This window comes from Vipera berus (assembly GCF_964194415.1).
Source record: "Vipera berus genome assembly, chromosome: 10".
Lineage (NCBI taxonomy): Eukaryota > Metazoa > Chordata > Lepidosauria > Squamata > Viperidae > Vipera > Vipera berus.
Window position 1 is genome coordinate 19,213,061 of NC_138213.1, and position 27,620 is coordinate 19,240,680.

At 44.6% G+C, this 27,620-nt stretch overlaps 1 protein-coding gene across 1 annotated transcript in view; it reads left to right on the top strand.

The window, feature by feature from the left end:
- The window catches only part of FA2H (fatty acid 2-hydroxylase), a gene marked incomplete at both ends in the record, with an annotated part of 55,182 nt that overhangs the window by 12,685 nt on the left and 14,877 nt on the right, over nucleotides 1–27,620 (top strand). Inside the window, 3 exons of the mRNA XM_081335680.1 lie at nucleotides 13,004–13,096; nucleotides 24,223–24,365; nucleotides 26,229–26,335. Coding sequence (XP_081191806.1) covers nucleotides 13,004–13,096; nucleotides 24,223–24,365; nucleotides 26,229–26,335 — 343 coding nt within the window. The remainder of the gene's footprint in view (nucleotides 1–13,003; nucleotides 13,097–24,222; nucleotides 24,366–26,228; nucleotides 26,336–27,620) is intronic.

Here is a 27,620-nt window from a genome sequence, read left to right on the forward strand (position 1 = left end):
TAGAATAGAATAGAATAGAATAGATATTGGAATATAGAATAAAATAGATATTGGAGAATAGAATAGAAGAATAGAATAGAATAGAATAGAATAGAATATAGAATAGAATAGAATAGAATAGAATAGAATAGAATAGAATAGAATAGAATAGAATAGAATAGAATAGAATAGAATAGAATAGAATAGGAAGGGACCTTGGAGGTCTTCCAGTCCAGCCCCCTCCTTGAGCAGGAGAACCTATATCATTTCAGACAAGTGACAGTCCAATCTCTTTTTAAAAACCTCCAGTGATGGAGCACCCACGATTTCTGGTGGCAAGCCGTTCCACTGGTTAATTGTCCTCACTGTCAGGAAGTTTCCCCTTAATTCCAGGTTGCTTCTCTCCCCGATCAGTTTCTATCCATTGCTTCTCGTCCTGCCCTCAGATGCTTTGGAGAATAACGCGACCCCCTCTTTGTGTCAGCCCCTCCAATACTGGAATACTGCTATCGTGTCACCCCTGTTTCTTCTTTTCTTTAGACTAGCCAGACCCAGTTTCAAAAAGTTGTCCATTCCCTGCAGCTTTCTTTTCAGAAATCACTTGCTCTAACCTTCTCCAGCCTCGGGCTGAGTCCTCTCTACTAAACAGAGAGGATTGCTGAGCCCTGCCAGTTTTTGGCCTGGCCTGCTGAAAAATGCAAACAGCCTCCTTCTTCTTTCATGACCAAAAGGCCAGGAGATCTTTCCCTCCTCTCAGTTAAAATTCCGCAGAGATGCCAAGTAGATCCAAACAGCTCATCACCCCTTTGAAAATCCCTCGGAGTGGGGTGGGTGAGGTGGGGAGGAGGTTCCATGTGTTACTCAGATTATTTCCTGGGGATCCATAATGAAATGAGGAGGAAGGTGGCCGGCGTTCTCTCTCCCCCCACCTCCGTGAAGGAATGGCTTATGCCCAGCCATCCTGACCTACTCACTTGATTGCATTCCAGCCTAGGCATTTCATTGCCAGATAAGACATTCAAGGAAGAACCCAGACCTTGCAGTATGATGCACGGGGAGACTGAAATGTACTGATCTGAAATTCAAATGCCCTTCTGAACACTGAAGGCCTTATTGTTATTATGGGTGTCAGGTCCCCTTCCTCTCATTCATCTGTGTAGGATCGGGAAGAAATGCTTGCCTTGGTCCTTTGTAATTGCTTTTGCAATTCGCAGAATCAGCCACAATCAAGGGGACATTGTTTTCTTTCCCCACCCCCGCGTAAATGCTCACTGAATTTCTGTTGCATTTTACACCCAGGTTAATAAAGCATAGTTGCTGAGTTCCACAGTGTGCTGCCACCAAGTTGCCGTGTGGAGAAATCACAATGTGGGCAGTCAGACCCTCCTACCCTATGATGTATTTCCTTTCCCCTTCCCTTTCTGGGATGAACTTCCTCCTCCTTGGTCCCTAGTAAATCTCATTCTCCATTTACCAGCAAACATGTGATACCCAGCAAAGTCAATATGCAGATCCTGGGAATATCACCATTTTCTAACCTTGGGAACATCTTGGGAATATCTTGGAAATGCTGTACGAATACCATCTGAATGCAACCACCTATTGTATTCCATTCTACACGCAATAAAGGTATTTCTATATAAAAGGTGTTTTCTACGAGTTCAAACTATCTGGTTGTTGTTGTTAGTTGCGAAGTCGTGTCCGACCCATCACGACCCCATGGACAACGTTCCTCCAGGCCTTCCTGTCCTCTACCATCTTCTGGAGTCCATTTAAGCTCACGCCTACTGCTTCAGTGACTCCATCTAGCCACCTCATTCTCTGTCGTCCCCTTCTTCTATTGCCCTCAATCTTTCCCAGCATTAGGCTCTTCTCCAGTGAGTCCTTCCTTCTCATTAGGTGGCCAAAGTATTTGAGTTTTAGCTTCAGGATCTGGCCTTCTAAAGAGCAGTCAGGGTTGATCTCCTCTAGGACTGACCGGTTTGATCGCCTTGCAGTCCAAGGGACTCGCAGGAGTCTTCTCCAGCACCATAGTTCAAAGGCTTCAATTCTTTGGCGCTCAGCCTTTCTTATGGTCCAGCTTTCACTGCCATACATTGCAACTGGGAAGACCATAGCCTTGACTATACACACTTTTGTTGACAGGGTGATGTCTCTGCTTTTTAGTGTGCTGTCTAGATTTGCCATGGCTTTCCTCCCCAGGAGCAAGCGTCTTTTAATTTCTTGGCTACAGTCCCCATCTGCAGTGATCTTGGAGCCCAGGAAAATAAAATCTGTCACTACCTCCATTTCTTCCCCGTCTATTTGCCAGGAATTGAGAGGGCCAGATGCCATGATCTTGGTTTTCTTAATGTTTAGTTTCAACCCAAGTTTTCCACTCTCCTTCTTCACCCGCAACAAGAGGCTCTTTAGTTCCTCTTCACTTCCTGCCATTAGAGTGGTATCATCTGCATATCTTAGGTTGTTGATGTTTCTTCCGGCAATCTTAATTCCAACTTTTGATTCATCTAGCCCTGCTTTTCTCATGATGTGCTCTGCATATAAGTTAAATAGGCAAGGCGACAGTATACAGCCTTGCCGGACTCCTTTCCCAATTTTGAACCAATCAGTGGTTCCGTGTCCAGTTCTCACTGTTGCTTCTTGGCCCGCATATAGGTTTCTCAAGAGACAAATAAGATGGTCTGGTATGCCCATCTCTTTAAGGACTTGCCACAGTTTGTTATGATCCACACAATCAAAGGCTTTAGCATAGTCAATGAAGCAGAAGTAGATGTTTTTCTGGAACTCTCTAGCTTTCTCCATGATCCAGCGTATGTTAGCAATTTGATCTCTAGTTCCTCTGCCTCTTCGAAATCCTGCCTGTACTTCTGGTAGTTCTCGATCCACATACTGCTGGAGTCTAGCTTGTAGAATTTTAAGCATAACTTTACTAGCATGTGAAATGAGTGCAATGGTGCGATAGTTTGAACATTCTTTGGCACTGCCTTTCTTTGGAATTGGAATGTAAACTGATCTTTTCCAATCCTGTGGCCACTGTTGAGTTTTCCAAATTTGCTGGCAAATTGAGTGTAGCACTTTTACTGCATCGTCTTTTAAGATTTTGAATAGCTCAGCTGGAATACTGTCACCTCCACTAGCTTTGTTGTTGCTCAGCTTTTCTAAGGCCCACTTCACTTCACATTCTAGGATGTCTGGCTCGAGGTCAGTGACCACCTCATTGTGATTTTCAGGGACGTTAAGCTCATTCTTGTATAGTTCTTCTGTGTAATTTTGCCATCTCTTCTTAATCTCTTCTGCCTCTGTTAGGTCCCTGCCATTTTGGTCCTTTATCATGCCCATTTTTGCATGAAACGTTCCTTTCATCTCTCCAATTTTCTTGAAAAGATCTCTGGTCTTCCCTATTCTATTGTTTTCTTCTATTTCTTTGCACTGTTCATTTAAGAAGGCATTCTTATCTCTTCTAGCTATTCTTTGGAATTCTGCATTTAATTGGGCATATCTTTCTTTTTCTCCCTTGCCTTTCGGTTCCCTCCTTTCCTCAGCTATTTGCAAAGCTTCCTCAGACAGCCATTTTTCTTTCTTGCATTTCTTTTTCTTTGGGATGGTTTTGGTTGCTACCTGTTGTACAATGTTGCGAACCTCTGTCCATAGTTCTTCAGGCACTCTGTCTATCAGATCTAATTCCTTAAATCTATTTGTCACCTCTACTGTATATTGAACAGGGATATGATTTAATTCATACCTGAGTGCTTTTCCCTACTTTCTTCAATTTAAGCGTAAATTTTGCAACGAGGAGCTCATGGTCTGAGCCACAGTCAGCTCCTGGTCTTGTTTTCACTGACTGTATAGAGCTTCTCCGTATTTGGCTGCAGAGCACATAGTCAATCTGATTTCTGTGTCGACCGTCTGGTGATGTCCATGTGTACAGCCGTCTCTTGGGTTGTTGGAAAAGAGTGTTTGCTATGACCATCGTATTCTCTTGACAAAATTCTTGAAGAGGTGGGGCTGGTTCAGCATGGTCGTTGTCAAAGATCTTTTTCATACAGGCAATGAAATGGTCCTTCATTTCAGACCTGTTCTTTAATGTTCGTTGTAGTGATTTGAGTCTAGATAGTGCTTGATTGCGATTGTTTGGGAGTCTGGCTCTGGTAGTACGAAAAGGTAAAGGTGCGACTCAGTTGTTAGACATATCTTTGGAGAATGCAGTATCCATCACATTGATGAATTCTCTGTCTTCAACGGACATGGCTATTCTGTTGTCATCACGTGTAGTATGAAACACTGTGCTACCTAAGTTGTCATCACAGGTGACAGAGGTAAAATCAGATACCTGGATAGTGTCAAGAGGTTTCTCCTTCACTTCATAGTAGTGAGGACATTGTCTGAAGCGAGATGCACACCCATTGCTTAAAATGTTAGTTTTAAAGGAGTTGATCTCAGACGGTGTGCGCATCCTATTTAAGCATACATCTCCCACTATTACCCATCCTAGGTCAAGTCTTTGTGCATATGGGGCATCGTCAGGTCCTTCGCACTGCTGGCGTATTTTATGAACTCTGAGAATGTCCCTTCCCAGCAGGAGTAGAAATCAATTCTAAGTCAGTCCAGGACTTTTTAGCTGAAAAGGGCTGTACTTGGATCTTCAATTCTCCACACTCTTCCCACATGGGCGGCTCATGGGAGAGAATGATAGGAATTACATGTAGAATATTGGACTCTATGTTAATGGACTTGAACTCCACAAGGCTCACTCATGAGGTCTTGACCACCTTATTAGCAGAAGTGTCTGCTATAATCAACTCAAGGCCACTAGTTCCAGTGTCTACAGATCCACAATTCCCAACCATCCTCACTCCAGCTACTCTTCTCACTCAAAAGCTCGGATCTGTTCCTGTTCCACCTGGAGATTTCGGAACAGGAACTTTGTATCATGATCAATGGAGGCGAGTACAACACCTCGCCAACTGCTTTTGGAATCGATGGAAGATGGAATATCTTTCTCTTTTGCAAAGTCGCAGAAAATGGAAAAATCAGTACCCCAATCTCCAAGTTGGAGACCTTGTTCTGCTCAAGGACCAACATGTTCAAAGAATTGAGTGGCCCATGGGACTTATCAAGAAGGCCATTCTTAGTGATGATGGGAAGGTACGTAAGGTGGTTGCAAAGCAAGCCATCATAAAAACCTTCATCAGGCCCATCACAGAACTTGTCCTGCTTTTGCCTCTTGAAGACTGAACTCATTGCTTTCCCTGTTGAATCCTGACTTCAAGAAGAAAAGTGCCTTCAACTTGATCCAGACTATTGAGGCCTGAAAAGGCAATTGTTATTATTGCAAAATATATGCACGTTCTTTTATATCTTTCAGGTCTTGAACACAACAAGCAAAACCTCAGCCTGAAATGGCAGTTTTTATTATTGCACTATGTATGCATGTTTATTTTATATATCTCAGGTTTTATGTCCTATGTGGACGCATGTTTACTTCCATATATCTCAGGTTTCTATGTCTCATATATCTCATGTTGATTTTTATATCTTTCAGGTTTTATACCTCGTATGTATGCATGTTTATTTTATATTTCTCAGGTTTTTATGTCTATCTCAAGTTTATTACTTATATCTCTCAGGTGTTTATGACAACTAGCAAACTACAAATGTGTATTTGCATTTGTATAACTACCGTTATACGTCTTTATATGATGGTATTATGTAATACCAGACAGGGAGTGTGCTGCCACCACGTGGCCATGTGGAGAAATCACAATGTGGGCAGTCAGACCCTCCTACCCTATGATGTATTTCCTTTCCCCTTCTCTTTCTGGGATGGACTTCCTCCTCCTTGGTCCCTAGTGAATCTCATTCTCCATTTACCAGCAAACATGCCCGTGGAGCTTAGGACTGCCCCCGACCTTCGGTCATTCCGCCGGGACCTGAAGACCTGGCTCTTTGAGATTTCCAGCCCAGGCTGAGAGTTTTTAAATGGGGTTTTATATTTGTTCAGGGATTAAATTTAATTATTTTAACTGTTTTTAACTTTTGTATTGTATGGACGTTTTTAAATACTTTGTAAACCGCCCTGAGTCCTATGGGAAAAGGGCGGTATATAAATTCAATAAATTCAATTCAATTCAATTCAGTGTGATACCAAGCTTCTGAAAAATTGACTGATGGAGAGTGGACTTTTTTTTTCTTTTCTTCAAGCTTCCACAGAAAACTTATATTAGAAACAAATAGCCATGAAATGAAATGGTTAGTGCGTGCCTGTCCATAAGATAATCTAATTAATTATTAAATTCTATCATTAAATCCTATGTAAATTCTATTAGCAAACAAAGAAATCAAAAGAACAGACCAATGCAAAAAAACCAACAATCCTAGAAATAATATATTAGCTATATACACCTAAATATAGTTTATATAATGACAAAACATATTAATCATGAAAATGTGTTAATTCTTGTAAGATATCATGACATCCATATCATTTTTCTATTGGTTTAAAAAAGGCCTTTTCAAAAATTGATAAATTGTATCTTTATTGACGCGGTGGCTCAATGGACGCGGTGGCTCAGTGGGTTAGGACGCTGAGCTTGTCGATCAGAAGGTCGGCAGTTTGGCGGGTCGAATCCCAAGTGCCGCGTAACAGAGTGAGCGCCTGTTACTCGTCCCAGCTTCTGCCAACCTAGCAGTTCAAAAGCACGTAAAAATGCAAGTAGAAAAATAGGGACCACCACGGTGGGAAGGTAACAGCGTTCCGTGCGCCTTTGGCGTCTAGTCATGCCGGCCACATGACCACGGAGACATCCTCGGACAAGCGCTGGCTCTTCGGCTTTGAAACGGAGATGAGCACCGGCCCCTAGAGTCGGAAACGACTAGCACGCATGTGCGGGGGAACCTTTACCTTTACCTTATCTTTATTGAATCCAGTCCTTGCTGTTCGGATTTTTCTAGTTTCTCAATATAACTTCACCACACCCAAAGTTCTTGAGAAAAAGGTCAAATTCCATAGTTTTGAAAATAATTCACACCTTTAACATGAAAACATTTACCCACGGATATACTTATGTACCATAGAATATTATAATATTTTAAAAATCAGTAACAAAGAAGACCAAATCGTTTGGGTCAATGAATCCTCAAATTTCTTACGTTGCCAACCAAGAAACTCTGATGTCCATCTTTTCTGATGGATGCCTTGGGGGCGACTCGTAAACTTGGAATGAAACCTTTTGAGGGATTAATTTCCTCCTCGAGGTCAAAGAGCTGAAGGTGAAGAATTTGAATAATGCAGAAAGGCCAGGGACTTGAGGAACATCTCTGTTTCCTTCTGGGCAAGGCTGCGCTTCTGTGCCATGTGGTGTGTATTGTTACTGTTCTCTCTGGAAAACTCTATCCACTTTGTCAGCCCTTCAAGGTAGTCCAGAGCAGGGAACCAAAAGTAAAACCACCTTTAGACTTTAACACTACATGGAGAAAAGAAGGACTAGGGGTAGCAGCATTCCAGTATTGGGGCGGCTGCCACAAAGAAGAGGGGGATCAATTTATTTCCCAAAGCACCAGCAGGCAAAGCAAGAAACAGTGGATGGAAACTAACCAAGGAGAGAAGCAACCTGGAATCAAGGACAAACTTCCTAAGAGCTAGAACAATTAACCAGTGGAACAGCTTGCCACCAGAAATCGTGGGTGCTCCATCACTGGAGGTTTTTAAGAAGAGACCGGACAGCCACTTGTCTGAAATGCTATAGGGTCTCCTGCTATGGACAGGGATTTGGACTAGAGGACCTCCAAGGTCCCTTCCAGCTCTATCCTGATTGATTGATTGATTGATTGAGCTTTCAAAAGTCCCTCTTCCTGTGGTTGAAAAGAGGCCATTGCAGACCGTTTGGCCTGGTTTTGCTTTTTGCGCCACCCCAAAATATTTGTCGATCTCTGGATAGAAAAGCAGCTAGTTCTGCTTGCTCCTGAGCTCAATTTCTTATGAACCTTTGCCCAGGAGAGAAGGAAGAATTAACAGGCTTTGTGGTTTGAGAGCCAAGAGAACAGCCTTGCCCATAAATTCCAGGTGTAACTTCAAACACACACACACACACACACACACACACACACACACACACACACACACATTGGGGTGTGCAATACAATGTAAACAGGGTCATTTTATCAAATTTGGTGGACTTGTAAAATACATACGCTGCATCAGGGCTAGCACACAAGTGGGGGGGAAATTCCCTGTAGGCACACTTCTACCAAGGAACAACTTTTCATCCTGCATGTCTATGAGAGCGTGCCCTACCTACCAGTGTCAGATACAAACTTCCAATTAACTGCACAACTGAATGAAAAACAGACTAAGAAAGCGGGCAAAAAATATAACGGCTCACGATCACAGATGCACACTAGCACTGATGATGTTACCTAGTTAGGGTAATGAAAGATCTGCAGGAAAACAACCAAGGTCAGAGAGCTCCAAGGACCCTTCATTTCGACCCTGAGCTACAAATATTCTCTTTTATTGAAATTAATTCTCTTGTACATGTCTCATATTCAACAGCTCATCTCTAGTGGAGAAACTTTGGGTATTCACCAGGTTACAGTGGTAGACATCATACTAGGCTGAGCTCATTTTACTTTAAAGAAGACTTAAGGAAGAGTTCCTTGTAACGAAATCCATAGGTGAACTTACTGAGGGATGGTGAGTGTCTGAGAACATGTGAATGCCTCCTCCTTCTTTTGACAGTCCTTTTCCTGGCAGCCTTTTAAGGCTTCCTCTAAAATCCGTAGGAAGAAACCTGTGTAGTGATTACTCTGAAGAGAATGTTGCTGGAGAGACTTTTCAACCCCTGGACAAACAGTTTCTCAAGAGTGTCCCAGGGAAGTCAAAAGAGTCAGGATGATGGCCATGCAATCAAAGGCCCGTCCTGTTTTACGTGTGTTGCTGTGTAAGATCAAGTGATTGTGGCTGTCATCTTGATTTTATAAACTTTTTTAAAAAATCATTATTATTGTTAGAAATCTTGATGCATTGTATTGTTTCAATATCACGATGTTTAAATATATGATTAAAATTAACATATTTTAAATAGGTTAAAGTATTGACAATAGAGAAAAATATATCAATGTGAATCACACAGAATACAGAATAACAGAGTTGGAAGGGACTTTGGAGGTCTTCTAGTCCAATCCCTACTCAAGCAGAAAACCCTATACCATTTCAGACAAATGGCTGTCCAGTTTTTTAAAATGTTAAAATGTTAAAAACATGACAGCAAGCATCAGGGCTCAATCTCCAGGGAACACTGGAACCAATCCAGCAAGAAGTTGTAATTGTTTCCTGGAAAGTAGTTAGGAAGTAGGGCGTCTGTAGGAAGGGGAAAGGAGACCAAGGAGAATAACAGTCTTAAAAGAAAAATCTTCATCAGGGTCCAGTCCAAGCCGGCAATAAGCAAAATGGAGACTGCTTTATTGAAGAGCAGAGCCAGACAGAAATGTGGCTCTGGGAAAGCTGACCACATGTTGCTGGGTTTTTATACCTTCTTGGGCTTTTGTGTTTGAAGTTGCTTCCTATTACTGTGGCATGAATTTGACCTGAGCTTTTGAGTTTGTCTTTTTTGGTATTATTGTGGTGGTGGGTTAATCCTGCTTCCCTGCAGCTGTGGCTGATGGCTATGTCCTGTGTTGGATTTTTTGGATGAGGGCTTGTTGGTTCTAGGGATCTTTGTCTTTCTAAGCCTATCAGCTCTAAGCTTCCTGGTGCTACTGACTTCTGTTTGATTTCTGCTTGGGGGAGGGAGACTTGGGCTGTCTTTGCCTAAGATTTTTCATTATTCCTTTGGGGAAATATAAAACCGGTCAGTCCTAGAGGAGATCAACCCTGACTGCTCTTTAGAAGGCCAGATCCTGAAGCTAAAACTCAAATACTTTGGTCACCTAATGAGAAGGAAGGACTCACTGGAGAAGAGCCTAATGCTGGGAAAGATTGAGGGCAAGAGAAGAAGGGGACGACAGAGAATGAGGTGGCTGGATGGAGTCATTGAAGCAGGAAGCGTGAGCTTAAAGGGACTCCAGAAGATGGTAGAGGACAGGAAGGCCTGGAGGAACGTTGTCCATTGGGTCGCGATGGGTCGGACACGACTTCGCAGCTAACCACAACAACTATTCTGTCCTTTGCAATATCCCCCCAAAATGTTTCCTTTCTAGGAGGAGGGGTGGGTGCTGACTTCCAACAACAGTTATCCCACCTTGGGGCAAACTCTATCCCTTTTGTACCTCATCAATAGGCTGCATGGATGAAAATAGAGTTTCTGTCTCTGAACTGCTTTCGTTAGCAGGTGCTGTCCCTGGTTTGAGTCATAAGAGACGGTCTCTTCGTTGGCTTTCCGAGAAGTGACTCACAATGCATTTCGTGCAAGCTTCCAGGTCTCTCCTTTCTCCCGCAGGGACCGCAACTTTGTATGTGGTGTGATAAACAAGGACCGTTAATGGGGTTCCTGCTTGAACCAGCCTGATAAGGGGAGCTCGTAAAAAGGCAGACTGTGCTTAACACAACATTATGTGGAAGTGCATGAAAGTGCCCTGAATATCTATTTAAGAAATAAAGAGTCAATAGGATGCTGTAACTGAAGAGGTTGTGTTTTATTTCTAGTTACTCTAACAACTGCTGTAAAGGAAAATCAGGAATCACTTATTTATATATATATTTTCTTTCCTTTGATTTCTGCACTTTTGTCTTTGGAGTTTTTTTCTTTCACTCAAGTAGTCCTCGGTTTACAACAGTTCATTTACCGACGAACGACGTTACAATGGCACTGGAAAAAGTGACCTATGACCATCTTTCACAATTACGACCTTCGCAGCATCCCCGTGCCCACGTGATCAAAATTCAGACGCTTGGCAACTGGCTCATCTTTATGACGGTCGCAGTGTGCCAGGGTCACGTGATCCCCTCTTGCCACCTTCTGACAAGTCAAGTCAATGAGGCAGCCACATTCACTTAACAACCGTGTTGCTAACTTAACGACTGCAATGATTCACTTAACAACTGTGGCAGGAAAGGTCATAAAATGGGGCAAAAGTCACTTAACAAATGTCTTGCTTATATAAAACTAGAAACACGGATCACCAACACTAAAAATTTATTAAAACTCAGCTTTCGTCAGCGCCGGCTGACATTGTCAGACTGTAAGCCAGAATTGGGAGGCACGTTCTTACAGTCTCTGTACAGCCAGCAGTTTAGCTAATGAGTGCGTTTTACGGGTCTGTTCGGGCCCCACCCTCCCATAATCATTTGCATCGTTCTCGTTTTCGTCAGACTCTTTGATGTCTGTTTAAGTTTTGGCACTCTGCCTCTCTCTAATCGCCTCGCCCGCGGGGAGCGCTCGTCTTGCCACGCACAATCATCGAGTTATTGCCAGCTTATCAGATGCTGCCCCGGCATGAATCATTAGGCAGAAAGATGGAAAGGATGAACCAACGATTCACACCACCACCCCCCCGCACGAACAGGGGAGTAGAGGATCGTAACCTCTTGCCAACCGACACACTGTTACAGCAAGTGACGACAATGAGGTAGACCGGACCCAAGGACGGGGCGAGTAGAGAGAGGCAGAGCGCCAAAATTTAAACAGACACCAACGAGTCTGACGGAAACGAGAACGATGCAATTGATTATGGGAGGGTGGGGGCCGAACAGACCCGTAAAACGCGCTCATTAGCTAAACTGCTGGCTGTACAGAGACTGTAAGAACGTGCTTACACTCTGATGATGTCAGCAAGAGCTGACGAAAGCTCAGTTTTAATAAATTTTTAGTCTTGGTGATCCGTGTTTCTAGTTTTAAATATGAATATACCCGAGACTCACATCTTTAGGACTATTTTTTATATATCCAATTTTATAATCTTTTTTGCTGTGGTTGTTAAGTAAGGGTTAAGCAAAGCTGGCTTCCCCCATTGGCTTTGCTTATTGGAAGCTCCCTACAAAGATTGCAAACGTCGAACGTGCCACCCTGCAACGCTGCAGCTGTCATAAGTACATGATGGTTTTCAAGGGCCCAAATTTTTATTACGTGACCGCATGGATGCTACGGTGGTCATAAGTGTCAGGACCAGAGATAAATAAATAGATAAACTTTTTTCATTGCCACTTAACTTCAGCAAGTCTTTAAACAAATGGTCGTAAGTTGAGGTCAACCTGTAAGATTTCCTTTCCCCGCATAACTGTACTAACAGCACCTGGCTGTGAATCGATTGTGCTCTGCTTTTTTTTTTTGGAAAGGCTCACTTTTTTTCCTTTACATTTGGGAATTTAGATTTTGAAATTTTGGTAGGGCTAGTCTGTTGGGTGGAATGCATTGAAAAGACAATGAAAATATCGATAGTACAGGGCTGTAATGATAAGCTGAATTTGCTGGTTGAAGGCCATAACAACATTGCTTATTGCTTGCTTGCTTGCTTGGGTCATAACCCGATAACAATACAGCTTGCTTAAAAGCATGATTCTCCCCTAAAATCGGAGGAGTGGGCACCAATCACAACTCCTAAGGGAAGACCTTTACAAGGTACCTGCTACAGGGCCTGTGCTGTAGAACTTCACATCTGAGCAACTTTGTAATGAGACGTGGTCCCTCAGACCAGCAGCCTCAGATAGCTGACTCAGGCATTCTGGGAGTTGAAGTCCACGAGTCATAAAAGAGCCGAGGTTGCCTACCCCTGGTCTATGGAGATTCTCCGTCGTCCGAGTCACGGTTTTCCTTGAAGACATTTTGCTTCCGAGCCAAGAAGCTTCTTCAGCAGAAGCTTCTTGGATGAGAAGCAAAACATCTTCAAGGAAAAAGAAAGTCCAGTTGCCTTTTGAAAAAATCACCTTTGGGACTCCGAGGCATTGTTTTTTTGAGACTAGTCACATAGAACTGGGCAGCCTGGAATCTCTGAAGCCTGTTGTCCTATCACAGCCACAAAAATGGACTGAATTGGTGCCCAAGAAGTAGGCCTTTCCCCTGAAACATTTCTCCTACGCTTTTTCTTGCAGGCTTGCCCGAAGACACCGAACTCACCCACGTCAGAAGCCTCAGGTCCTGTTGTGTCCGAGAAGCCTAGATTGGCATCAGTCAATGTAGAGAAGGTAAGAGACTTGATAGAAAGATAAAGGGGAATGTTGATGGAGAACCAACCTGCAGAACTGCTAACACAATCTCAAGGTGTGAGAAAGATAAAAGTGGCAAGGGAGAAAAGGATCAAATGATTTCCTTTCTGCTTCATTCCTCCATGTCAGAGCTAAATGGGCTCTCTGGCTTTTCCCCTGGACGTAGAGATGGACAGAGATTTCCAGCTGATTTCCCTCAAGTTCTCATTTTAGGCAGTGTTCCATAAGATAAGAAAACTTTTGTATATAATTTCATGCAGTTTGGCGAGTGATTTTTCCAAAAAAGTCAAAACAGTTTGGCGGGTCGAATCCCGAGTGCCACGTAACAGAGTGAGCGCCTGTTACTCGTCCCAGCTTCTGCCAACCTAGCAGTTCAAAAGCACGTAAAAATGCAAGTAGAAAAATAGGGACCACTACGGTGGGAAGGTAACAGCGTTCCGTGTGCCTTAGGCGTCTAGTCATGCCGGCCACATGACCACGGAGTCATCCTTGGACAAGTGCTGGCTCTTTGGCTTTGAAACGGAGATGAGCACCGGCCCCTAGAGTTGGAAACGACTAGCACGCATGTGTGGGGGAACCTTTACCTTTACCTAACACAGGTAAAAAGGGTTGAGGCTTTGATTGTAAAACTTGACTGTTGATCACCCTTCTTGTAAAAACTCAGCAACTTTCTTTAAAATAAGATATATAAATATGATTTATAGATCTCTGTCTGCCTTTCCTTGCTGACTAAGGCACGTGGCACTGTGGAAAAGGGGAAAATTGGCCAATAACAGTGTGTCTGTTAGTGTGTAAGTACATTAGGACACTGAGCTTGTCGATCAGAAGGTCGGCAGTTTGGCGGGTCGAATCCCGAGTGCCGTGTAACAGAGTGAGCGCCTGTTACTCGTCCCAGCTTCTGCCAACCTAGCAGTTCGAAAGCACGTAAAAATGCAAGTAGAAAAATAGGGACCACTGCGGTGGGAAGGTAACAGCGTTCCATGCGCCTTTGGCGTCTAGTCATGCCGGCCACATGACCACGGAGACGTCCTCGGACAAGCGCTGGCTCTTCGGCTATGAAACGGAGATGAGCACCGGCCCCTAGATTCGGAAATGACTAGCACGCATGTGCTGGGGAACCTTTACCTTTACCTTTTACAGGGTAAATGATATGTATTAATATGTTTGGTTAAATACGTTCTAATAGTTATGAGGTAAACCGGCTGGAATACACGGCAGCTTTGACAGCTGTCAAAGCTGCCGATGCTTATGCGCAGCCGCAGCAGCTTGACAGATGTCAACTGTCAAACTGCGGAGACTGAGCAAGCGCGGCAAATGTTGCAGCTCCGGCTGCCTAAGCTGGCCGCCGCGGATTGGACCTCGCCAGTCCGCGGGAAACCGGCTAGTTTCTGATTGGTCACCAGCGTGCCAGCTGGAGTAAAAATGTCGGCGCAGGAAGCCTGTCAGCGCCCGATTCCACACTACAATAAACAGGTTGTTACTGAGCCAGCTGTCTCGCCTATTCCTTGCTGAAGACTAAGCAGTAAACGTCTTCCCTGTTTCTATGTTTGGATTTTTTTCAGTCTGATGCTGATTTTTTTCCCACTGCTCCTTGTGGCAGTATGTGACATTGCTTAATTGCCCTTCCTTTTTGCAGCTGGGGACGCTGTCAAAAGATGTGAGGTCTTTTGCTTTGTTGCTGAATCCCCTTGTGAGCTCAACTAATTAAGTCAGCCTCCCGTTCTGGGTAGCCGTGTCCAGGCGGTGGCTGCACAAAAGGCGCTAGAGAGGAGCGCCTGCAGCTGAAGAGGAAGCTGTTGGGGAGAAGGTGGATGGGGCAAGGCTGAAGCCGGGACCTGAAGACCTGGCTCTTCGAGCTTTCTGGCCTGGACTGAGAATATTAACTGGGGTTTTAATTGCATTTTAATTGTTATTGGGGTTTTTAGTTTCAAGGTTAGTTTAATCATTTTAATTGTTTTTAATCTATGTAATTTGTTGTACTGTTTTAAAAACCTTGTGAACCGCCCTGAGTCCTACGGGAGAAGGGTGGTATATAAGTTTAATAAAATAAAATAAAATAAATAAAATAAAAGCCTTGGGCTTGGAAACCTGGAAGCCAGTCTGCCTAGCCAAACCCTTAGTCATCGAATAGAGTTGGGAAAGACCTTGGAGGTCTTCTAGTCCAATGGTATAGGGTTTCCTGCCTGAGCAGGGGGTTGGGTTGGACTAGAAGACCTCCAAGGTCCCATCCAACTCTATTGTTATTATTATTGATCATCACACAGTCCGCCAGATGTTCAGACTGGATTTGGCATTTTTGTCTACCTATCGAGTCCTTACCAAGGACCTGGGATAGGCAGATGTGGATGTTTGATGGCATTACAGATATCGTCGCAGGATGGAAGCAGTTCCTAGTAAGGCCGCCTTTCGCAATTGACTAATGGCGAATTTGTCAATGCCGATGATGGTGTTCAAGTGGTGCTCCAGTTGTTTTGGGATTGCACCCAAGGCACCTATTACAATTGGTGCTCCCCTTGCTTGCCTTTGCCACAGTCTTTCTATGTCTATTTGTAGGTCTTTGTATTTTGTTATCTTCTCCAGTTCTTTCTTGTCTATTCTGCTGTCTCCAGGCACTGCCACGCCCACTATCCAGACTTTTTTGTCTTTCTTAGACAATTGTTAAATCTGGGGTGTTACGTTGCAGGTGCTTGTCCGTTTGAATTCTGAAGTCCCAGAGCAGTTTGACTTTATCATTTTCTATGACTTTCTCTATTTTATGATCCCACCAGTTTTTGCTTACAGGCAAATGATATTTCTTGCAGATCTTCCAATCCACCATTGTTGCTACTTTGTCATGCTGCTGCTTGTAGTCAATCTGTGCGATCTCCTTGCAGCAGCTTACCAGGTGGTCCACTGTTTCTTTAGCTTCTTTGCATAGGTGGCACTTATTGTCTGTTGTTGTCTTCTCAATTTTGACTTTGTATGCATTTGTCCTTAAGGCTTGGTCTTGTGCAGCCCGAATTAGTCCCTCGGTCTGTTTCTTCGACTTTCCTGCTCTTAGCCATTGCCAGGTCTTGTTATTATCTGCTTTCCCAACTATTTTTTTAATGTACTGACCATGTAGTGCTTTGTCTTCCCATGCCTCTATTCTGTTCTTCATTTGGTCTTTCTTGTAGGCCAGTTTGGTCTCTCCAGTAGTCAGTAAGCCTTCCTGATATACTAATTTCAGTGCATCTTCATCATTGTCCTTCAGATATTCTTCCAAAGCCATTTTTTCTTCTTCAGCCATCTGATGTACTTACAGCATTCCACGCCCACCTATTTGCCTTGGTAGATAGAGTCTGTCAATGTCACTGCGTGGATGAAGGACATGATTCATTGTCATTATTTTTCTGGTCTTCCTATCCATTGCTTTTAGTTCTGCTTGAGTCAGTCCACTATTCCAGCTGTGTATCTAATGACTGGAATTGCCCAGGTGTTGATTGCCTTCATGGTATTTCCTCCATTGACTTTAAGATCTTCTTCACTCTCTTGATGTAGTAACCGTTAATCTTTTTCTTGATTTCAGTTGTTGTTGTTGTTGTTGTTGTTGTTGCTGTTGTTATCCCCCTGCTCAAGCAGGAGACCTATATCATTTCAGACTCTTAAAAATCTCCACAAGGTCCAAAGGCCAAGCTGTTCCACTGATTAATTGTTCTCACTGTTGGGAAGTTTCTCCTTAATTCCAGGTTGCTTCTCTCCTTGATTAGTTTCCATCCGTTGTTTCTTGTCCTGCTTTCAGGTGCTTTGGAAAATAGCTTGACCCCCTCTTGTCTTTTAGCTCCTCAATTATTGGAAGACTGCTGTAATGTCACCCCTAGTCCTTCTTTTCTCTAGAGTGGCCATATTATAGACAGGCCTACGGGAAGGAAGGTCATGGAGAAAGAGGAGCAGGATCTTCAGACTGGAGAGCATTACCTGGCCAAATCAGAGACCTTCCCTTCGCACTCTGAGTCATTACTAGAAGATGCTCCATCATCTTTTAATCTCTGCAACAAGATAACAGAAGAACTGCTAGGATGGAGCTAGCATTCCTCTTTGTGGGTGACTGACACATTTTCTTGGACACTCCTCTAGTGAGGAGGTGGAAAGCCAGCCTGAGGGCCTTTTGTATTTGACTGAGTCAAAAGCCACAGATCTTTTCTAATGTGTAGAAACAGAGAGCTTGCATCACAACAGTGGGATGCTGGTTTCCTCATTCTACCCATCTGACCAAAGAGAGAAGCAACCTGGAATTAAGGAGAAACTTCCTGACAGTGAGGACAGTAAACCGGTGGAACGGAAGTTGACTCCAGACGTTGTAGGTGCTTCATCACTGGAGGTTTTTTTAGAAGAGACTAGACCAGGGGTAGGCAACACCACCACCACACCACACACACACACACACACACACACACACACACACGGTTGGTGTGCTTCCTCTCGTAGGTCTGCCTGAAAATAGCAAGCCTGACTTTTAGCTCCAGAAAGGTTGCTGGGGACCATTCTGGGTTAATCCAGCTGCTCATTAGCAATCCATAAGAAGCCAATGGCAGTTGTTCGGATTCAAGTGAAGAGGGGGCTGATGAATTAAAGTAATCTGCATGAAATCCTTTCCACGGCGTTTATCTGCCTGCTTCAAGCAACAACAGCCCTCTCTTCGCTTGAATCAGAACCGTGAAAAGAGGAAGAGCTTCCCGTTTTGAGGGAGCAAAGGGCTGGCTGGAATTCATGCAAATTCTGAGTTTCAGAGCAATCTCTTAGTCAAACGGAAACAGAATTCTTTTTTCCCTTTGGGCGAAGATAAGGATTTAAACACATATCTCTGTTTTCACTACGCTCTTTTTACTTTGGGCAAGGGTTCTATCTCTTTTCACTGGGAAGGTAATATCTCTTTTCACTCTTCTGATTCAAGCAAAGAGGCAGACGGATAAACTCCACGGAAAGGATTTCATGCAGATTACTATAGTATATAGGAGAACCTATACTATCTCAGATCATGGCATCTGGCCCTCTCAATTCCTGGCAAATAGATGGGGAAGAAATGGAGGTAGTGACAGATTTTATTTTCCTGGGCTCCAAGATCACCGCAGATGGGGACTGTAGCCAAGAAATTAAAAGACGCTTGCTCCTGGGGAGGAAAGCCATGGCAAATCTAGACAGCACACTAAAAAGCAGAGACATCACCCTGTCAACAAAAGTGCGTATAGTCAAGGCTATGGTCTTCCCAGTTGCAACGTATGGCAGTGAAAGTTGGACCATAAGAAAGGCTGAGCGCCAAAGAATTGAGGCCTTTGAACTGTGGTGCTGGAGAAGACTCCTGCGAGTCCCTTGGACCGCAAGGCGATCAAACCGGTCAGTCCTAGAGGAGATCAATCCTGACTGCTCTTTAGAAGGCCAGATCCTGAAGCTAAAACTCAAGTACTTTGGCCACCTAATGAGAAGGAAGGACTCACTGGAGAAGAGCCTAATGCTGGGAAAGATCGAGGGCAATAGAAGAAGGGGACGACAGAGAATGAGGTGGCTGGATGGAGTCACTGAAGCAGTAGGCGTGAGCTTAAATGGACTCCAGAAGATGGTAGAGGACAGGAAGGCCTGGAGGAATGTTGTCCATAGGGTCGCGATGGGTCGGACACGACTTCGCAGCTAACAACAACAACAACATACTATCTCAGACAAGTCCAGGGGTAGGCAACCTCGGCTCTTTTATGACTCATGGACTTCAACTCCCAGAATTCCTGAGCCAGCATGGCTCAGCTTGGAAATCTCTCCCTTTCCCCTCAGCATGGCTGGCTCAGGAATTCTGGGAGTTGAAGTCCATGAGTCATAAAAGAGCCAAGGTTGCCTACCCCTGGTCTAGTCTCTTCTAAAAAACCTCCAGTGATGAAGCACCCACAACTTCTGCAGGCAACTTCCATTCCACTGGTTAACTGTCCTCACTGTCAGGAAGTTTCTCCTTAATTCCAGGTTGCTTCTCTCTTTGGTCAGTTTCCAACCATTGTTTCTTATCTTGCTATGATTTGAACTACAGTTCTGACTAGCCCTCTCGGCAAGTCAGTGCGATATAATCAGAGAGCATGTAACTTTCTTTCTTTGATATCTTAGTCTTTTTTTTCATTTCTTAGTTTATGGGAGGGGAAAGGAGTTGATGTCTTTTTCCTATTGTTCCTCATCTTTCTCTCTTCCTCTCTCTCTTTTTCCCTTCTCCTCCCCAGCCCAGAAAGGTTAATTCACTGAATTTAATGTGAAAGTTGCAAGGCCACTCAATTCAAAGTGACTTTGAGAGATATTTGTTTGATGGTGGCCCATCCAGACCCTGTCAACTCTTAATGACTGGATATACAGGGTTTTTTTTCCCATCGTGATCTGTCCATAATTTCTTTCTTCAGGTTTTCCAATGATACGCCCATCACCAGAGCAACCGAATCCATCCACCTTGCTGCTGATCATCCTCTTGTTCTTTTTCTCCACCATCCCCAGCATCACAGCCTTCTCCAGAGAGCTATATTTTTGTGTTATGTGTCCAAGATAGAGAGGCAGATAGATGAGACCACATGGAAACCACGTGGATAGATTTTATCATGATGTTCTGGCCAACAATGGACCTCTCCTCACTGTAACTGAGTCGGTTGACCTTCGCTGGTGGCCATCTTCTTCTCTTTCTTTCCCCAGAATGCTGGGTCTTGCACTGACAGATTCATTGATTATTTATCTGCTTTCATCGAGATCAGCTCTTAGCAACCACATAGATAGATTTTCTCCACAGTCTTCTGTTGTCCTAACATGGTCCGTTAGGTCTTCAAATGGTGCACTTGGCTTAGAACTTGAGTCCTGAGGGACATACAATGTAAAAACAGATGAAAAATAACAATTGTCAGAAAATAAGTGACAACGAATCTTTGCCATATCCCATATAACAAGCATACGATTGAGGATCCCACCAGCATTCAGGTATTTTTTAAAAAAAAGATGGTAAGGGGTTTTGGAAATAGGGTCAGAGTAGGAACCAAACAGATCGGAGGGACATGCTGTTTCCAATAAAGGGAAATATCTGTAGCTCAGGATTGAAATGAGGAGTCCTGGGTGCTCTCTGAAATTGCTTGTTTTCTTGCAGACAGTTTCATTACCCAAACGAGATAACATCATCAGTGCTAGTAAGGAGTGTTGTTGGCTGTCAGTTTATAGTCTGCCCAACATTGACAGGGCCAGCCACTAGAATATAAACTGACAGCAAACAGCACTCCCTTACTAGCTCTGATGATGTTACCTTGTTTGGGTAATGAAACATCTGCAAGAAAACAAGCAAGCTCAGAGAGGACCAAGGAGCCCTCAGATGCTGTTTCAGAAAGTAAGAGGGGTAACAGAAAATGCCTGCTTCCCAAATCCCATTGTTCTGTTGACGGGTCTTGGACTGTGCCAGTTCCGGCAGATCAAACAGGATGGGCCAGCGGTATGGGAGAGAGGCAGTGCCTGGGCCTTCTGCCATGAAGGGCCTCTCAATGGCAACAAGCACCGTCCTAGGTGCATTCAGAAGTCTCACTGGGAACTACTGCAGCTCACAAGTGGAGATGGGCATAATCAGGCATGTGGCATGCCCATAACAGAATTGCTGGGCCATTGCCTCCTGGCTCAACCAGAGGTTCTGAGTGGGCTTCAGAGGCAGTTCCACGTAGAGCACATTATAATAGTTCACACATGAGAGAACCAAAGTGGGAGTGAGAATTCAGAAGGCCCACAAGATGTGTCTGGGCAAAGGTCTCTTGGCACAGGTGACACCCGGTGCTCAAGCAGTAGCTGAGGATCCATGGAGATGCATATCATGCTCTTGTCCTAGGACACATTTCCATTTTGCATATTATCAAATTTGGAATGGTGTGTGTGTGTGTGTGTGTGTGTGTGTGTGTGTGTGTGTGTGTGTGTAAGAGAGAGAGAGAGAGAGAGAGAGAGAGAGAGAGAGAGAGAGAGAGAGAAGAAAAGCCAAGGCACTGAGTGGGAGTCATTTTTTTCACTATTGTGGTTAGTGAGTGTGGAAGAGCAGGTTGCTTAACAAAACTGCAGTCTTCCTTCCCTCCCACCCATTTGAGCCTCCATCCCAGTGGTGGGATTCAAATGTGTGAACAACCGGTTCTCTGGGTGGATGCCGCTTCCGGAAATCCATTCTGGGCCTGGGCAACAAAAAATTAGCTACCGGTTCTGCCGAAGTGGTGCAAATCGGCTGAATCCCGCCACTGCTCCACCCCAAGGCAGAGTGGTCAGTAAAACTGCCCCCATGAGACAGGTGTGGGAGGGGAATGGAGGAGAGGCAGGTCCTGGAATTCTGCAGCCACCTTCAAACAGATTACAGCAGCCAAATTGTCATGGATCCACCCCCGGCCTCTCTCTGGACACACATTCGGAGGAGGAGGAGGGTGAGTTTGAGTCGGCAGAAGAAAGCACGGATCCTGTTGACTGCATAGTTCTTACAGCATCTCTCCCTGAAGCCACAGGCAAAACCAATTTTTATCACTCTGGATCGAGAAACTAGTTTTGTGTTAGGTTCCTGTGCCAATGAAGTGGGAGCTTTATCTGGGCACGGCATCTTAAGAGGATGAGGTGAGCTCCTTCTCACTCGATATGTCATGTGTACAAACAGCCACGTCAACTCTGCTCTTTAAAACAAACTCGTGACACAAGGTACATTTTGCAGGGCACGCCGGAAAGTTTACAGTAATGACAAACCATTTAATTAGGAGGAAAAGGTACATAAACAGTGAGGAAATAATAAATGCACAGCTGATGAATCCTGATTCAGCCAGCAAATGCTCCAGGGCTGGGGCTGTGCAGATCATCTCTATCACTTGATCTGCAAATTTGATAAAGTTAATTCTGGCACTTTTCTTGGGTAAGTCAGATTTAGGGGACTTCCAAGTAGAAATCTAATGACAGGCAGAAAGGAAAAAACACACAAAAAACACCTTTTGATCAAATAACAGTGAGTTTTCCATTACATTAAGTTGTAGTTTCTTGCAAATTAGGAGTTTATTTAATTTATGTGCAATATGGAATAAATCTCATTTTAGCTGGGGAAGGGAAAGTCTCTCGCTAGGAGAAATTCAATTCTTGGTGACTTCATGGGCACCTCACTGGCAGTTTCTCCAGAGTTGGCAAACAGATGGTGAGATTGCAAGAATATTGAATACCTGTGTGCTGTGCTGAACTCACACTTTTATTCCTTTTATTTATTTATTACGTTTATATGCTGCCCAGATCACTACCCACATTCATGAGCAGGAATCTTTGTTATGCTGCTGACATAGAATATATCAGTTGTAATCAGTGCTTTTTTTGTAAAAGAAAAAGGTGCCGGAACTCACACATGTCATACAACCCGCCTTGCCTACCCTACAAGGTTCCATCCAAAAAAGGTGCCGGAACTCCGTTCTGAGCGTTCTATGACAAAAAAAGCCCTGGTTGTAATGAATGTTGCTACCTAGCATGTAGAATGCAATGCATACAGAATGTTGGAAAGGAATTAAGCAAAGGGCCTCCAGACTGTCTGTTTGTCCATCCATTATCAGGATAATACCTCCGAAACATTTTCCCCAAGGTACGCCAAAGGGCTCAGATGCGGCTGACAGCTCCATCCTCTTCCTTCCCCTTCCAATGGGAGCCGCAGCTGTTCTTAAGCAGTTGCAAAGAATTGCTGGCTGTTTCAGCTTTGCTTAACCTTGTTGGCCTTTCTGCCCCAATGCAATGTCAGGAAGAAGGGGCTAGGAACTCCATCTACCACAACTCTGCAAAGGAGGTGATGGAGAGAAGAAGCCAGCAAAAGACAATGGAGCTGGAAAGTGGGCTGGGATCTGCAGAAAAACAAGGAAAAAACCCCTTTTGCCCAGTTTGCCCAGTTCATGCACAACGGAGTGACCGCTGGCAGGGATCAGATTTCCTTCTATGCCAATTCCATACCTTGAACTTTTAGTTATTTTAGGTGGCATCAGTGGGAGGTTGGACATAAAAGTAAAGTTAATATTATGCAATTGAAGGCCAGGTCCTTTCAACTTATATCATGACATCTTCATATGATCTGATAACAGGAACGTTTAGTAATTTTGTTCTGGTCATTTTGTTCTTGAAATTACAAGAATGAATGTGTCCAGTACTGGACCTGGGGTTAATTTTAACCACTTTATTGTGATGCAGGGGTGATAGCCACCATCTTTCAGCCATCCAGAATTCAGAAAGACTGATGAAGAAATTCCCAGCTCTCTGCTGCCATTCAGTGGTGATCCAGGATTTTGAAGCCCAGATATGATGCTTCGCACAGTTTACTGTGAAATCTTCTGTCTGGCACAAATACATAATTAGAATAGTTCTGGTTTTGCTGCGTACAGCCCCAAACATTCCAGTTTATTCATGGGTTTTTTTCTTTGTGGGCTATAATAGGATGATCTAATTTAATTCTGAAGGCACTTATCAAGCAACGATAAAAGATGCTTTCTTTCTCTGGGTTGTCTTAATTTGTAGGCAGAATGAAATAAAAATTATGTGTTGGGCCCTCTGGATACACCCCATTGTGGAAACAGAACTCAATTTAGTAGCAATCAGCTGTTTGCAATTCAATGCCTTAAAAACTTGGGGTGGCTATTTCTTTAATTGACTTGCTACACCATTCTCACATACTAATTAAAGCTAATTATATATATTTATATGTGTGAGTGACAGAGTGACCCTATATTATTAGATTGTATTATTTATATTTGCCCACCAACCCACGTAGATAAAATCCAGTTTCCTTCAGCTTAACATTCTCAGGGTTCAGGTGCTTACTCAAGCCACCCAGAGTAGCCCCACAGCGAAATGGCGGCAAATAAATTTAGCAAATAAATAATAAGCAAAGGGGAAAAAACAACTCTTTATTGTCTAACTGTTAGAAAATCTGCATCTTTCTACAAAAATGGGATTTTTAGAAGCTCTTCCCAAACCTGAACCTAGCATCCCACCAGTTCTGCTTTTTTTGCGGTGCCATTCATCAAATTTTCTGACATGAGATGTTGTCAGAATAACTCTGACTGTTGAGACAATGCAGTTGTAAAGATCACGGGATCTTGCTGGGACATCTCTCCTTCCAGGATTTGGTGGACTGGGGAAAGCCACTCCTTTGGCAAGTGGGCCATCTGCGTGAGAAGTACGATGAGTGGGTGCACCAGCCAGTAGATCGGCCTATTCGCCTCTTCCAGTCGGATATCATGGAGTCCCTCTCCAGGACAACATGGTAAGGGCCAAAGGTGGGGCAGCAGTGTGCAATGGGTGCAGGCCAAAGGCACAGTAGTGCAAACAGTGTCCCAAGAAAACAGAAGTGGAATAAAAAGTAGGTCTGGCCAAGGTAAAGAGCTGTGCTGACGCAGTGGATAGAATGCAGCATTGCAGGCCAACTCACTGCCCAGTGGAGATTCTGATTGGCTCAAGGTGGACTCAGCCTTCCATCCTTCTGAGGTCGGTAAAATGAGGACCCAGATTGTTGGGGGCAAATATGCTGACTGTAAACCAACTTAGAGAGGGCTGTGAAGCACTGTGAAGCGGTATACAAGTCTAAGTGCTCTTGCTCTTCCTCTTAAGATGAGTCTCATTTCTTGCTACTGAGCTGGCCATGGCTGATCTCAGTTGCCAAGCAGACTTGGCCTTGGCTGGTGTTTGGATGAGGACCACCAGAACTCGGAAGTTCTTAAAAAGCCAGAAGAAGACCGTTCACTTTAATCCTGCTGCCGTGATTGTTGGGAATCACTGGAGATCACCGTCTAGTTAAAGTTGACTTTCAGTGAAATTTGGTTTGTGTGAGAGCATCCCATCTTTTGTCTAGTCACCCACTTCCTGCCTCATTAAAAATGACAAGTCCCAGGGCAATTGTGGGAGAACTTGCAGGGTCCCAAGCTGTGTTCAGGAGGGCTAAGCCCCCCCCCCCGTCTTTTAGAGCAGCTCCCAGCCCAGCCCTTTGGTCCCCTCCAACCCCCAGATTTGAGGATCAGATCAAAGGTATTGCAGCCACAGAGTTGGAATTGCAGGTGTTGTTTCTTAACGCAAGTCGTAGCTGCTGAGTAGGACCTAGTAATGGTTCGGATTGGGGCTGAATTGTAGAGGAAATGTTCTTCCGACACACAGATTGGTTCAGGGTGGGAGGCCTAGCTTCTTTTAGGGCAGGGGTGGGGAACAATGGCCCTTTTGTGACTTGTGGATTTGAACTCCCAGAATTCCTGAGCCAGCCAAGAAGCTGAAGTCTGCAAGCCATAAAGAGGCCATTGTTCCCCACCCGTGATATAGGGAGAGCAGAGGCAAGCTCGGTTCTGTGGACTGCACGGACCCCATCAGGCTGCTTTTTTTTCCTACTTCCCAATCTTATTTGTTGTCTTGAGATCACCTCTTGGTCTCCCCTTCAAGCTCTGAATATGTTTAACGTTTCCAAGATCAGCTGAGGTTGGCTTGGTGCTGCCGCCTCCTGTGACAGTTCTTACTTCCTAGCCCTCTTCTGGGCACAAAGCCAGCTGGATGACCTTGAGCCAATCAGTGCCTCTTCAAATCACTTCTGAAAAATCTTGCCAAGAAAATTGCAGGGACTTGTCCAGGCGGCCTCTGAGAATCAGACGTGATTGAAGGGGAGAAACAAAAAAAAACAACAAACCAAGATCTTTCACAGTGATGGGGCCCAAAGCCTGGAAAGCAACATTTGATCCAGGCAGAGAAACTATCCTGCCTTTGTTCTCCCACTTTTCCTTCAAGCAGCTGTAAGTGGATTTCCTTCCAAAGGAGAGGGGAATTTTGGACAGCCTCTTCTGGGTGGAGGGTAGAGCTCCAGGACTCTTTGAACAGCCAACTTGGTGGCTCCTGTAGTGAACGCCCCCCTTGGCTTCCAGAAAATCCCAAGGCCAGGAGAGAAGGCTTTGTGTTTAGCCTTTTCAGTCATGGTGGGGGGAATCTTCTGGAGAAATGGTGTGTGAATAGCTCCTCCCGATGACAGAGAAATCGTCCTGCCAGTTTCTCTGTGTACCGATTCAGTGCAGAATCTGAAAAAGCTGTGTCAGCCTCATTGGATTGCGGGATGCGTCCCAAATCACAAACTAGTCTGACCCTGTTTTTGTTCTAGGTACATCGTCTGCCTCGTCTGGCTACCGGTGGTGTTTTTCCTCAGCTGGCACTGCTACACCACTCTGGCCCAAGGCAAAACCCAGCTCTTTTCCTCCTTCACCTCAGGTGAGGCTTCTGTGCTGGCCAGTATCTTTTTCACGCAAAAGTCCTTCCACACTTGGTGGACCAAGTCTGGAGACAGCAGAGGGTCAGGGAAGTAGCTCAACGTGCTCTCCTCCTTACTCCAACCACTCTCGCCCAGTAAATTTTGGAATCCCTGTTTGCAAATATCTAGGAGGCCGATGGTGGTGGATGCAGTTGGGAGTCAGCAAACAGCCAGTTTGGTCTAATGGTGAAGTCATTAGGCAGGAAACGGGGAGATGGTGAGTTCTAGTTCTGCCTTAGCCATGAAAGCTGGCTGGGTGACTTTGGGCCAATCACCTGGAGACGGTGAGTTCTAGTCCCGCCTTAGCCATAAAAGCTGGCTGGGTGACTTTGGGCCAATCACTAGGAGACGGTAAGTTCTACTCCCGCCTTAGCCGTGAACAAACAGCTTGGGCCAATCACCAGGAGATGGTGAGTTCTAGTCCCCCCTTAGCCATGAACAAAGAGCTTGGGACAGCCACCAGGAGACAATGAATTCTAGTCTTGCCTTAGCCATAAAAGCTGGCTGGGTGACTTTGGACTAATCACCAGGAGATGGTGAGTTCTAGTCCCCCCTTAGCCATGAACAAAGAGCTTGGGACAGCCACCAGGAGACAATGAATTCTAGTCTTGCCTCAGCCATAAAAGCTGGCTGGGTGACTTTGGACTAATCACCAGGAGATGGTGAGTTCTAGTCCCGCCTTAGCCATGAACAAGCAACTGGATGACCTTGTGCAAACCACTTTGTCTCAGGGCGGCCCACCTCACAGTCTTGTTTTGGGGAAAGCAGGAGGAAGAAGCACTATTAAATATGTTCTCCAGCTGGAGTTATTTATAAAAATAATAAAAGGTGGGGCAAATGATCCAGTGGAAGAACAAAGGGCCAGGCCAGTCTCACCTTCTGCTTCTTGGTCCCCGGATCCTCAGCAAGAAGGGTGAGAGCAAAGCCAGCTGTTGCAGCTCTCTTTACTAACACTTCTTTGCCAAGGAGAGAGGGCTTCTGGGCATGTGCCACCGTTCACCCAGCCTGGCACTGCAATCTGCAGATTCCTTGGTTTGTGACACTGCCATCAGAAGAGCGGGACATAAACGGCTCGATCACCTGCCGATTTGCATTAAAAATGTAGTGCAGGCCCTGAAATAAAACAGGGTGCGGGTGTGCGCGTGTGCATGTTCCCCTGCCCCAATTCAAGGAAAGAGTGTGGGCTGGCCAAGCTTTCTTTGCAATGTCGCTTCATCCACTAAGCCCCCCCCCATTTCCAAGGTT